This window comes from Sardina pilchardus, chromosome 20 (assembly GCF_963854185.1).
Source record: "Sardina pilchardus chromosome 20, fSarPil1.1, whole genome shotgun sequence".
Lineage (NCBI taxonomy): Eukaryota > Metazoa > Chordata > Actinopteri > Clupeiformes > Clupeidae > Sardina > Sardina pilchardus.
The window spans coordinates 16,593,402-16,605,725 of record NC_085013.1 but is presented as its reverse complement, the minus strand read 5'-3'; the positions used below and the strand labels follow the sequence as shown (position 1 = coordinate 16,605,725).

Sequence of the window (12,324 nt, the reverse complement as noted above, 5' to 3'; positions counted from 1 at the left end):
TTTCAGCGTGGCTCAAGGCCAAGATGTCATGCAGGCAGTGTGCAACCTCTAACCTGTTAACATGGGAGCTGAAATGAAAAGGGACATGCCACGCAGCTGCCACGCTCATGCCCCGCCTGCAGTCTGCAGCTGGATTTCTGCACAGGCTTGTCACACCAAGGCTTGCTCTTTGCATGTTGTTTGTAAAGCCCAACATACAGTGGATATTGATAACATACAATGGATATTGATAAAATACAGTGGACATTGATAACATACAGTGCATATTGATACATTGATAAAGACATCGTTCATGGCCAAACTTGTTCGTACCCTTCCACAAAAAATGCAAAACTCTTCATTTTTTCTCTGAAATAATTTGAAACAAATGAGCATTTATTTGTTTAATGCAAACCAGACTTTACTTTTGACTCAACATGGTATAGACAAAAATGATGGCACACTTTACGTAATAGTGTTGTACAAACATGAAAGGCTCTCAGTGCCAAGCATTTTCTGTAACTTTTTATGACACTTCTGCATTTGTCAGTCTGGCTGTGTTAAATTGCCCGTGTGACTCAGCCTGGCAACTCCCTGAACTTGAACAGACAACTCACAGCAGTTGGGAGTTTGTTGGGAGTCAAACATGCTAGCACATGGGCTAAAATCCTATGCTGCTCGCATCACTAACTACTAGCACTAGTCTCTGAAGGTGTTGGGAGGGAGCAGTAAGGTACACACTGCACAGCTATATACTAGCTAATTACCATTACATCAGCAGGTAGTTTGGTTCACTTTTCCTGAGCAAACTGTCCAGCTGTATCTGTCTTCTACAGACTCTACAGATATGTTTCAGCACTCCTTCTGTTCAATTTAGTCAGCTTTCCTCTTATGGACACATCCAAGGATGTACAGTAGGCTACAGTCACATGGACCTTGAAATTCATAATAGTATTTGCAGCTGCAGTCAATGGGACATCAAGTAGCTGATAACCTTAACCTTTAACATGCTTGTTAATAATTTTCTTTCTGGTCTCCTCAAACAACCTTCTCTTTCGCTTTCTCTGGTCCATGTCCAGTTTGGTACACACAATGATGCCAAACTGCAGACTACTTTTCTCCATTTGAATGGGCTGAATGACAGAATACAAGATCAAATAGATCCGATACATTGATAAGTTACTTTGAAATATCGCTACAATCCAATTATTTATCATCTTTTTCACCAAAGACATGCAGCCGTACATGAGAAAATTGCCTTTAAAGCAACCACTGCTGGACAAACAAATAGTGATGAGCGACAGAGGAAAAGTGCTATAGTGTTGCTTTAAATTATCATACTTCAGGGAGAAATTAAATTTTTTTCAGTAAACTGAAAGGGTACCAACAACTTTGGCCATGACTGTATTTTGGTATAATTGGCATATTTATTATATACATAAACTTTGTGAGCATGACATACATTTTTGGTATCAAATGGTATAGCTCATGTGCTTTTCTTCTATTGGATTCTTCAGTGGGGTAACGGTACCTCATTGTGGCGCTCCCTAGCCAGGAAGTGCTGTGCCACGTGTGTGGGCAGGATGTTGTACAGCAGACACTCGTTGTGCTCGCGCTGCTCCTTCATGTCCTGCACCTCCTGACGAGCCTGCAGTCGCCACAGGAAGTCCAGCCGCGCTGTCGTCTCCAGCTGAGTGAGCAGTATGTTGAGAGATGTTTCACTGTACCCTGTGTTAAACTGCACTATTATCACATTCAACACCTCAAATGCAAATATAGTTATGGGCCTACCTTTCGACTATTATAGAGCACAGCAATGACAAACATGGTCATCAGCAACACTGAAATCCCCTGTCTTCTGAGGTAGTGAGACCTGGGGAAAAGTGAGAAAAGATAAATGAATAGCCTTTATTCTACCTGAGACCTACACATCAAAATGTATGCTAACATAACATTTTTATGTTAAGACCTTTGCACATGAAAACTCGTAGCTTTGCATTAGTCTGTTTGCCAGCCAGGCAAACCCAGAAATGGAGTACCCCAAAGTTTTATTTTCGAAATGTATAGTTTGGGTTCCCAGCATTTTTATTTCTATTTCTTTATTTGGCTGACACTTTCATATAGATGTCAATTAATTGCAGGGTAACTCAGAGTTAAGTCAAGGTGTAGAATGGGAGCAACTGGGAATAAAAATCATGACTTTTCAGCAAGCTAACCCGGCTTCTACACTACCACCACCAATGCAGATGTCATATATTAGGCAATCTGCACAATTGGCAAAAATGAGCATAGTTTCAGCAACTGCTTGGCTGATTCAGACAATATTAGAGTGGTTTAAAGGTGTTTGAGGATGCTGAATCCATTTCTGACATTTAAAAATAAAAAAATCTAAATCAAACCTGTTCCAAATGTTTTTTTTTTCTTTTAAATGGACAAAGATTTCAGAGTCATGTGAAGTATTCAACAATTTTGATTGAAAGATATAGGTTCAGTGTGCCCAGGCCTTTAGACCGTCTGTGGAGCTATACCTTTGGAGTGGGCCATTGTGATGTTGGCGGATGAAGAGGACATGCAGTGCTACCTCAATGAAGTATGTGTAGACAGCAATCACCATCAGAAGCACCACTAACTTTAACAGGCAGCTGAGCCGCAAGAACACGGCACATGTCACCATGGCGAGCACCCCACTCAGCACAAAGTACTACAAGGGAAAATGACAAATGATGAGTCATTTTAGTCACCATTCCTGTATGTCATCAGCACAACAAATCCGAACAATAAAGACGGATAATTTCACTATTAGACATAGTTAAAAAAAACATAAATAGAGGAACATATCCAGAATTTAGAACCAATGTCACAAAAAAGTAAGATACACATGTAGTGCACTGATATTTACGATGTGAAAGTATTAGATAAAAAATATCTGAAATGTGTGCTGTTTTGACCTGGGGTGACCTTAGAGTGGTTCCTTCCCTCTTACCTCGGGATGAGTGCAGATGTTTACCGGCCCATCGGCCAGCGTCTCCTGGGAGTTTGTGTTGGTCTCCTCACCCTCTGACTCCGCGCTGTTGCACCAAAGCTGCAGGAGAAGAGTCAAAGACAAAGACTAAGACTTGCACAGTAATACACACAGAATATTTGCACACATAATTATCCCAATATAGAATGGCAAAATGTTAGGGTTATCATGTGTCAAATCAAGTTTAGTAAGGCTGTTGCTGCACCATCTCAGATTTTGTTCAAACATTATACACCATGAATGGGTCCCAAAACCTGTGAAATATGTCTGTTCAAATCCTGTCTTCATATATTTTATATATTCATATATTCTTCATATATTTAGTCATTGATATTACTTAGTTTGACAATCTTAAAAACACATTATCAATGTCTTGACAAATCCATAGCCTACAGACTTTGTACCATGGAAGACAACCATGTTCTCAGTATGACTGAACCATGACACATTTGCATGGTATGCTCACTGAATTTCTACAAAAAAGTGGCAATCATTATGTGCCCTTTGAATACAATATTGTATAATGTTGCGCAAATATCTGAATATTTCATGTAATTGTGTTATTTGGACATTTACAAAATGGTATGAATGGTAGCTTGTAGGATCTTGAAAATCTACATGTAAGTAGCTCAATGTATAGACATTTCGTCTACAAATGATCAATGTTGTACCATAAATCATTAGACGGAGTTGCACAGGGACAAGGCAGCTAGAGCTCCTCAGGAGCAAGAGAGCAAAAGCAGGGCTAGAACAATGTAATCTGTGTACATGTGTATGTATCTATGAAGAAAACATGATACAACAGATTTTCACATTTTTACTAACTAGGAAGACTACTTTTTCAGATAGTAATGTACAAATGTGGCTCTTAAGTTTGCAAAAATCCAAGGGCAAAGAAAATATGAAAATCTTCATTTTGGGGCCTGAACATTATGTAGATAAACTCTGAGCAAAATCTGAGATGGTACAGTACAGCAACCATTTTTCTGGATTCTGACTGATTTTACATAGAATAGATTATTAATTTAATTAATTTACAGTGTACAATATACTGTATTTTAGACTATGCTGGTCTATTATTATGATTTTGCACTTGATTGCATACACTCAGGAATTTGCTTCAGTTAGACAAAAACATCTCTCATATTGTTATGCATATGTTATGCAATAGGTGATTTGTTGTGTGCATGATGGAAGGAAGTTGTTCTGTTTCACGTACAATGTCTGAGGATGCCACCCCAAAGTTGATGGCGATGGCGGTGAGGGTGAGGACATTGCGGACGCTCTTGGTCTCCTGGATCCAGCAGCACAAGTACTGCAGGGCAGCAGGGGAGAACTTGAACTCCTCAGCCAGCGTCACCACCAGAAGCAGTGCGTACGCCAGCAGGAACAGAGAGAACTGCACTATCATGGGACAGATGCTGATGAGAAAGACACACACACACACACACACACACACACACACACACACACACACACACACACACACACACACACACAGAGTTACATGTGATGACTGGCATTTTTTTCCAGTTTGAAGACTGGCACAGTTACCACAAGTTTAATGTCCTTGTTTCACTGGAGTCTGTTTTGAGGAAGGCAAGATAACCAATTTTGTTATGCAAGTTGGGTCCTTTCTGATGGACTCAAAGAGAGTTAAATCATATAAATATTGACTCTTTAAAGCAGCCAACTTCTTACTGTCTTGGAGGATGGAGGAGTTATGAAGAGCTCAGACTCACTGACAGGTAGGGGAGCGCCGGGTCAATTGAGACACTTTTCAGTTAAACGATCTTTTCAAAGATTACGTTATGTACACAAACATTTTTATCATGTGATCAACAACTCACATGTGTTGTGTCTTAGTTACAAGTGTAATTTAACACATATGTTGGATGATCGCGCTGTTTTCAAACTTTGAACGTAAGTTGACATTTGTCTCAAATGCCCCACCTATGCGTGTCGTTTGAGACACATAGGAGGGGCAATTAATACAGCATGTTTTAAACAGAAACTACTGACCTTACTCACGTTTTTATGAAGCATATTGGACAACATACTAGTGTACTCGTCATCCCGAAAATGTCACATTATTTCTCGCAATATAACTAGGTCAAACAAATATTTTTGTCCCGTGCGTAACTGATTGGAGAAATGAATGGGAAATGTACTTTCGGAGACTAGGCCCTCGTGGAGGTGGGCGATGACTGCTGAGCTCTACTACATCAGCAACACGAGCGCTGGTGTTTACTCACTGAGGGGCTGGGATGAGGACCTGCACGGCCATGATGAAGAGCACCAGCATGAAGGAACAGACCAGGTTGGACTTGAACATCTCATCCCTCATTTGGGAAAACTGGAAGAAAACATGCATTTATTTTATTAAACTGACCTCAAAAAGAAAGTCACTTACTGTAACAAGGTTCAGTGTTGTTACACACAACAATGTAACATTTTGAGAATGATCCTGATTCTCTGAATCATACAACTTTGGAATGAGTGCTGAATTTATTTCATGTTATTTCTTTAGGATGTCAATAACCTTCAAATATATGAACGTACAGTTCAATAACATTTAGAATCTAGAATTTTAAGTCCACATCATCGTCTCTGAAACTCAGGGCCAGATGTACTAACGTTTTGCGCCCATTTCAGGCGTAACGTGCGCGTATAAACATGGGGAGGATATGTACAAACAAGCCGCAATGAGGGAAACGCGCAGACTGCCTGCCGTGGGAGCTGAAAATGGCTATTTGCGCTTTTCCGTCTCAAGGCCCGATCACATTATAGACGGCATGCGCTGCGCTCACCGCTAGGTTGCTCTTGGTTGAGATAACGTTCTACGATTTGTGTTGCTGTTACCGCTCCTATTTCTATGGTTACTGCTGGGCTCCGCGCAAAAGACCATTCAATATAGCAAAGCACAGCGTTCGCACTCTGCGCATACAAAAACTCGCTATTTGCGCTGTCTTAGTACATCTGGCCCTCAGTGTTTTCACTGTCCACACTACAACGTTTGTCTTTCAGTTTTGCCTTGTTTTTATGGACAGAAGGGCTAAATGCTAAATGGTGAAATATACTGTTGTATATATACGGGCAGAGAACAGAGAACAGAGAAAAACAGAGAACAAGAGGGTGTGCATCATGTTGCATGTGAATGCACCTTGTCCTCGATGTGTCCATCTTTGAAGACCAGGGTGAAGGGTGTGATGTGCTCCTTCCTCATCAGCTCGCTGCTGCGCACCTCGATGGCTTGCATGATGCGCTTGTTTATCTCCCGTGAGCCAGAGTTCCCCGCTGTGATCTGACTGGGCAGCTGCACCAACGAGCCATTGGTGAACGTTGCCAAGATCTACAGAACATGAGCACAGCATTATACCTCAATTAAATCAAACAATCAATGTGATCCCTTATAAAACATAACATCACAGCTAACATTATGACATAGTTTTGTTTACAATCTTGAATTACCCAATCATACAAACTGACTCAATCTTTTTAAGTGGTTTTGTTCGGAGTGTAAAATAGTATAATATCTATAAATACATTATCCTGTAAGTTGCTGGAGCTAACAGCAAGATCAACAGACCCTGTCTCTGCTGAATAACTGAGGCTACAGTAGGCTGTGGGTTTGGTTAGGACTGGATGGGAGACCACCTGGGAAAACTAAGTTGCTGCTGGAATTGGTGTTGACGGGCAGATAGGCATCTTCCCTCTGGTCACAGAACAATCCCATTCTGTCCAGTCATGGAGACACTGCACTGTAGAAGATGTTGTCCTTCGTGTGAAATGTTAAATCAACTTTACCTGACTCACTGAGGTGAGCTCATAATAAATCCCATGGCAATCAGTGTAAAGAGTAGGGTTTCCTGATGTCCTGGCTCAATTCCCAACCAAGCTCATTCCATTTGATCACTGTATTGGACTACAACTACTGTTGTTGTACTAATGTTAAGCAATTAACACCCAATTAAAAGCTTTCTCTGTTGAATCTGCTATGAACTACTTTTACCTGATCTGTTGAAGATAAACTGTGTGGATGCCAATGTGGAGGTCATGTGCATACTTTACCCAGGCAACCTTAGAGTCCCACGTGCCAAATCAGCATTAATTTAATCAGTGCTAGGCCCATTAGGTAAGGATGAGCATCTGATCCTGCAGCAGAGTAGATCCCCTTGCTCAGTGCTAGGACTGCCCAATAGATTCAGTGCAGCATTACAGAAGGTAGAGCTATGGCCTCTTAACTGTATCTTCTATTGCTACTTTGTGTGCTTTTCATGTATTCAGGGGTGTGCTTAAAAGTATTGTCTCTATATCGGACATGTTTGTCTTATCACTTCTTCACTGAGTGGATGGCATTGCTCACTGTTCTATTCAGTAGAACTGGCAACCGAAAGGTCATCAAATAAAATTCCATCAGTCATTTGAAATATGAGATAAATGTTGTGCCCTTTGGAGAGAGTACTTGATCTGCATCATCTTACAGTAATGCACCCAAGTATCAGCTTTGGCTGGGGGCTAACCTGCAATGTACTGAGGTCCCATCCAAGGGGACGGAATGACTCTCATCCACCCAGCACCACAGAAAACAGGTACAAGCACCAGACCTACTAACCTTAATGGCTAGAGAGAGCTTCATTGTGGCAATGGGCTTCCATACATTTGAGTCGAAGTGTCGAAGTGTCCTTGAGCATGACACTTAACCCCAAAGTGCTCCTGGTGTGTAGGTTGGCACCTTGCATGGCAGCCTCCGCCATCCATGTGTGAGTGTGAGTATGAGTGTGAAAGGGTGAATGTGAGGCTTGAGATTGTAAATTACTTGGAGTGAAGAGCAGAAAAGTGCTATATAAAATGCAGTCCATTTTCCATTTACCAATAAAACCAGGAGGTTGGTATTCCAACTGGCCGCCACCATCTTTATGGCTTTCGAAATGTGCTTACTTCTGGCACCATGTTTACAAACAAGCTAATTAGGTGCTACAGTACATTTCCGATGGCCATATATTATGCCATCTGTGTAGACTGGTGGTTGAGCTGGTAATTTGCTGCTGGGAGGACCAACCAATCCACAGGGACAACACAAATTATCCACAAATCATATCATCCATGTGGACTGGCCGATCCCTTCAGGAGGAAATTGCAAGCTCCACCTCCAAATCTGATGTGATGATATACTGTACCATTGTCTCCACGGTAATATGGCACCTAATTGACTAACATGGTGCCAGAAATGAGCCCTCTGAAATGCCATCTTGAAAAAGATGGCTGTGGTGAATCTTACACTTTTGGCTGACGTGACTAGATTAGCATGAGCCATTGAAATGAACGGGGGCTACTTCTTCCCTATCTCCCGTTCTATATAATAACTCCATGAGGAGCACACATAAAACCAAAAAAACTAAACGCCATTCCAGTGCATTCCGCAACACTGAACTGAACTCAGTTCCTATGAACCATATGGAGGACTCACGCAGTTCATGCCGATGATGTTGTCAAAGGGCAGCTCAGCGCTCCAAGAAGTCTCCTCTCGGCTGGGGCGGCGGACTTTGGGCGGCGCCACGTTTTCCTTTGGGGTTTGGCAGATGAGGAAGGTGTCAATCTTGTGCTTACGCAAAAACTCATTGCGTTCATAGCCACGGCCTTCTTCTGTCTCATAGACTCCACCAAGACAGTCGAGGGTGGCCTGTGAGATGTGGATCCTCCTAATGAATGATGAACAGAAAGATAAAAAAAACAATAAGCTACCATGCCATGCACCCAAGTTATTAGTCATGTTGGGCTTATAGAGAAGAGACTATAGTGTTAGGATAGGTTAGGGTCGCAAGGAAGGGAAAGTCAGATTCTTTCTATGTTTGTTTGATGTTGCACTGCGAGAGGCTCAGTTTAGTTTAATCCCTAGACAAAGTTAAAGCATTTGGCCTTACAGCTTCGTAACACTAGAAACAAGAAGCAATAATGTGTGCTCCTCATGGAGATTTAATTAGATTAGAGAGAATTAAAATAACGTCATTACAATTAAAACATTTCCTTGTCTTTATTTGATTTTGTAAGTAAGTAAAATGTTACAACTACAGAACAATGTCTATGTAATCCTGATAGATCTATGGATGGATCCCTAACAATCATCCCCCCATCAGGCTTCGGCCAAATTGAATTCAGGATTCAGAATTGCATTGAGAATGACTCCTAAATTCTAATAAAATTCTTGAATTTGAATTGAGGTCAAAAACAGGGTGTAGAATTATAATTCGAATTTGAATTAAAGGAAGTAGAATTAAAATGCAATGAAATTTGAAGAAATTCATAAACACAATTTAAGAGTAGTGTTTAACAAGGAGGTTTCACAATATATGTCAGATATGATTGCAACAAACACATAACATATAATTGAAAACAGTAACCAATTATATTTCCAAGGTAGCCTTCCCAAAACTGAATGTATGTGAGATTCCTGTTGTGTGACTGTGGAATTGACATGAATTGAATTCCACTTCCTGCCATTCCAATTCAAATTCAACTTCCTGTGGGGCAGGCCCAATTCAATTCAAGTCCCAATTCATGAATCGAATGGAGGCCAATTGTAATTGTGCACAAGCCTGATAGGCTATCCATATGTGCATTCTACATACACTGTACCTGGCATTGGGTTGAGCACCCAGCTCTCCAGCTGAGCTTCAGGAAGATCACTTACCCAGGTATGCCTCCGGCCTCAAGCATGTTGGCCACATCCACGTCCCAGGACCACACGTCAAACTGCCACTTCTGGAGGCCCAGGACTCCACAGAGAACGGAGCCAGAGTGGATGCCGATGCGCATGTCGACATTGTGCTTCAGTTCTCTACGCACATACCTGATACGTCCAAAGCAAAGTAAAAAGGCTGGTATTAGCAGACTCTTTTATCTAGTATATAACGCAGACCTGCAGCATTGGGTTCAGAATTCAAACAAAGTGGCCAGAAACCACTAAAACTTACAGCAAATGAGCAACCCATTTATTTGCCAATCAACAATGCACAGAACTATGGGAAGACTTACATGTAGCTTTTTGTCAAGATGAGAATAATGAATAAAATGCTACTACGCTGCTAATCTTCTATGCTCTTATAGTGGGTCAGAAATAACTGGAGACTAAGCAACTAATGTCAGTCTTAAGCCATGTTCACATTGTCCGCTCGCCACTAGGTTGCTCTTGTTTGAGGTAACATCCCAAAGAAATGTGTTGTGCTTGCCGCCAGGCTCAAATACTGATGAATAAATATGATTTACAGCACGCCACAAGACAAACAACAGCGGCAAAGAGGCAAAACGCCGCTTGTGCCTACAATGTGAACCCGGCTTCATGAAGTGTGTAAGAATCACTACACCAGTGAATGAATCAGTCAAACTTTCAAATCTTAAACAACCTAGCACACACTTAAATTCCGGCATAGTGCTTGAGAACTTTAAGCCCGGGCTCTTTATAACGACAGCAACAAGATCAAAACACGTATCTTAACATATCATATAGCGTTTAGATTTATGTTGAAATTTATGTTGAAATTCTCTGATGACACAGTCATTGTTGGCTGTGTTAAAAAGGGGGGTCATCACCAGCTTTGTGGAATGGTGTGGAAAGAACCATCTACAGATGAACACCAGTAAGACAAAGGAGATGGTGACTTCAGGCGTATGAGACCACCAATTGGACCAGTGAACATCCAGGGAGTGGACATTGAGGTGGTATCAGTATACAAATACCTGGGTGTTCACTTTAACAATAAACTGGACTAGTCACACAATACAGATGCGCTGTACAAGAAGGGCCAGAGTCCACCTGCTAAGAAGACTGAGGTCTTTTGGTGTGTGCAGGTCATTATTAAAGACTTTTTATAACACAGTCGTGGCATCAGTCATTGTTTCTGCTGTAGTCGGGGGGCTGTGGGTTCTCTGAGAAGGACAGGAAGAGGCTAAATAAGCTGGCGGGAAGGGCCCCTCTGTCCTGGGCTGCCAACTAGAACCGGTTGGGGAGAGGAGGATGCTGTACAATTTGGCATCCATCATGGCCAATTCCTCTTATCCTCTCCGTGGGACAGTGGCTGTGCAAAGCTGTTCTTTTAGTAACAGACTACTACACCCATCATTTAAGAAAGAACGCTTTCGCAGGTCTTTTATTCCATGTGCCATTATAATGTATACTCTTATAATATATAACTCTGTAATGTTACTACTTAGTTATGTCATCACTTCTGGACTTCAAAACCAACATGTGCATTTTCCACTGTACACATGATATGAAGATTTCACCAGCATGTATATGAAGAACCACTTGCCTCAACGTATTTGCGAAACCCATGTACAGTGCCTATAGAAAGTCATCATACCCTTTTGAAATAGTTACTTTTTTTGTCTTACAGCCTGAAATCAAAACCCATTTAAAAAAAATCTTCTTCCAGTTGTATTTACAAATTTACCTGTACAACATCAACATAATGAAAAAGAAGTCAACAGTTCTGAAAATTAATAAAAAATTAAAAACTAGAATAACAGGGTTGGAAAAGTCATCATACCCCTGACTTAATACTTTGTAAAGCTTCCTTTTGCTTTCATTACAGCCATCAATCTGTTTGGATATGTCTCTATTATAGCTTTGCACACTTAGATAGGGGAATATTTGCCCAATTTTCCGTGCAGAAATGTTAAAATTCAGTCAAATTCTGTAGGGAATGGCGATGGACTGCTCTCTTCAAGTCAATCCACAGATTTTCTATAGGATTTAAGTCAGGGCTCTGACTTTGCCACTCAAGGATATTCACCATCCTATCCTTAAGCCACTGCTTTGTTCTTTTGGCAGTATGTTTAGGATCATTGTCGTTTTGGAAGGCGAATGACCTGCCCATCTTCAGTTGTCTAGGAGAGGGACGCAGGTTTTCCTTAAGAATGTGGGTGTACTTGGCGGCATCCATTTTCCCTTCTATCCAGACCAATTGCCCAGTCCCCGCTGAAGAAAAACATCCCCACAACATAATGTTGCCCCCACCATGCTTCACACTAGGTATGGTGTGTTTTGGGTGGTGTACTGTGTTGGTTTTCGCCAAACATTGGACTTGGAGTTCAGTGCAAAAACACATCTGGAATATTCTGCTACCATGTGGAAAAAGCTTTTATGGTCAGATGAGACTAAGATCGAACTTTTTGGAGACTAAGATTGAAGTTTTTGGACTGAGCTCCAGGCGCTAACCAAACACAGTATACTGTACACACCCAAACACACCCAAAACACACCATACCTACTGTGAAGCATGGTGGGGGCAACATTATGTTTTGGGGATGTTTCTCTTCAGCAG

General features: G+C 41.3%; 1 protein-coding gene across 2 annotated transcripts in view; it reads right to left on the bottom strand.

The window, feature by feature from the left end:
* si:ch211-132f19.7 (adenylate cyclase type 8) overlaps window positions 1-12,324 on the bottom strand; it is a 35,805-nt gene that overhangs the window by 4,111 nt on the left and 19,370 nt on the right. For both annotated transcript variants that reach the window (XM_062522099.1, XM_062522101.1), the window contains exons 7-15: window positions 9,693-9,851; window positions 8,472-8,703; window positions 6,165-6,353; window positions 5,257-5,357; window positions 4,221-4,422; window positions 2,963-3,061; window positions 2,508-2,680; window positions 1,771-1,852; window positions 1,511-1,669 (exon numbers count right to left, since the gene is read on the bottom strand). In XM_062522099.1, coding sequence (XP_062378083.1) covers window positions 1,511-1,669; window positions 1,771-1,852; window positions 2,508-2,680; window positions 2,963-3,061; window positions 4,221-4,422; window positions 5,257-5,357; window positions 6,165-6,353; window positions 8,472-8,703; window positions 9,693-9,851 — 1,396 coding nt within the window. The remainder of the gene's footprint in view (window positions 1-1,510; window positions 1,670-1,770; window positions 1,853-2,507; window positions 2,681-2,962; window positions 3,062-4,220; window positions 4,423-5,256; window positions 5,358-6,164; window positions 6,354-8,471; window positions 8,704-9,692; window positions 9,852-12,324) is intronic.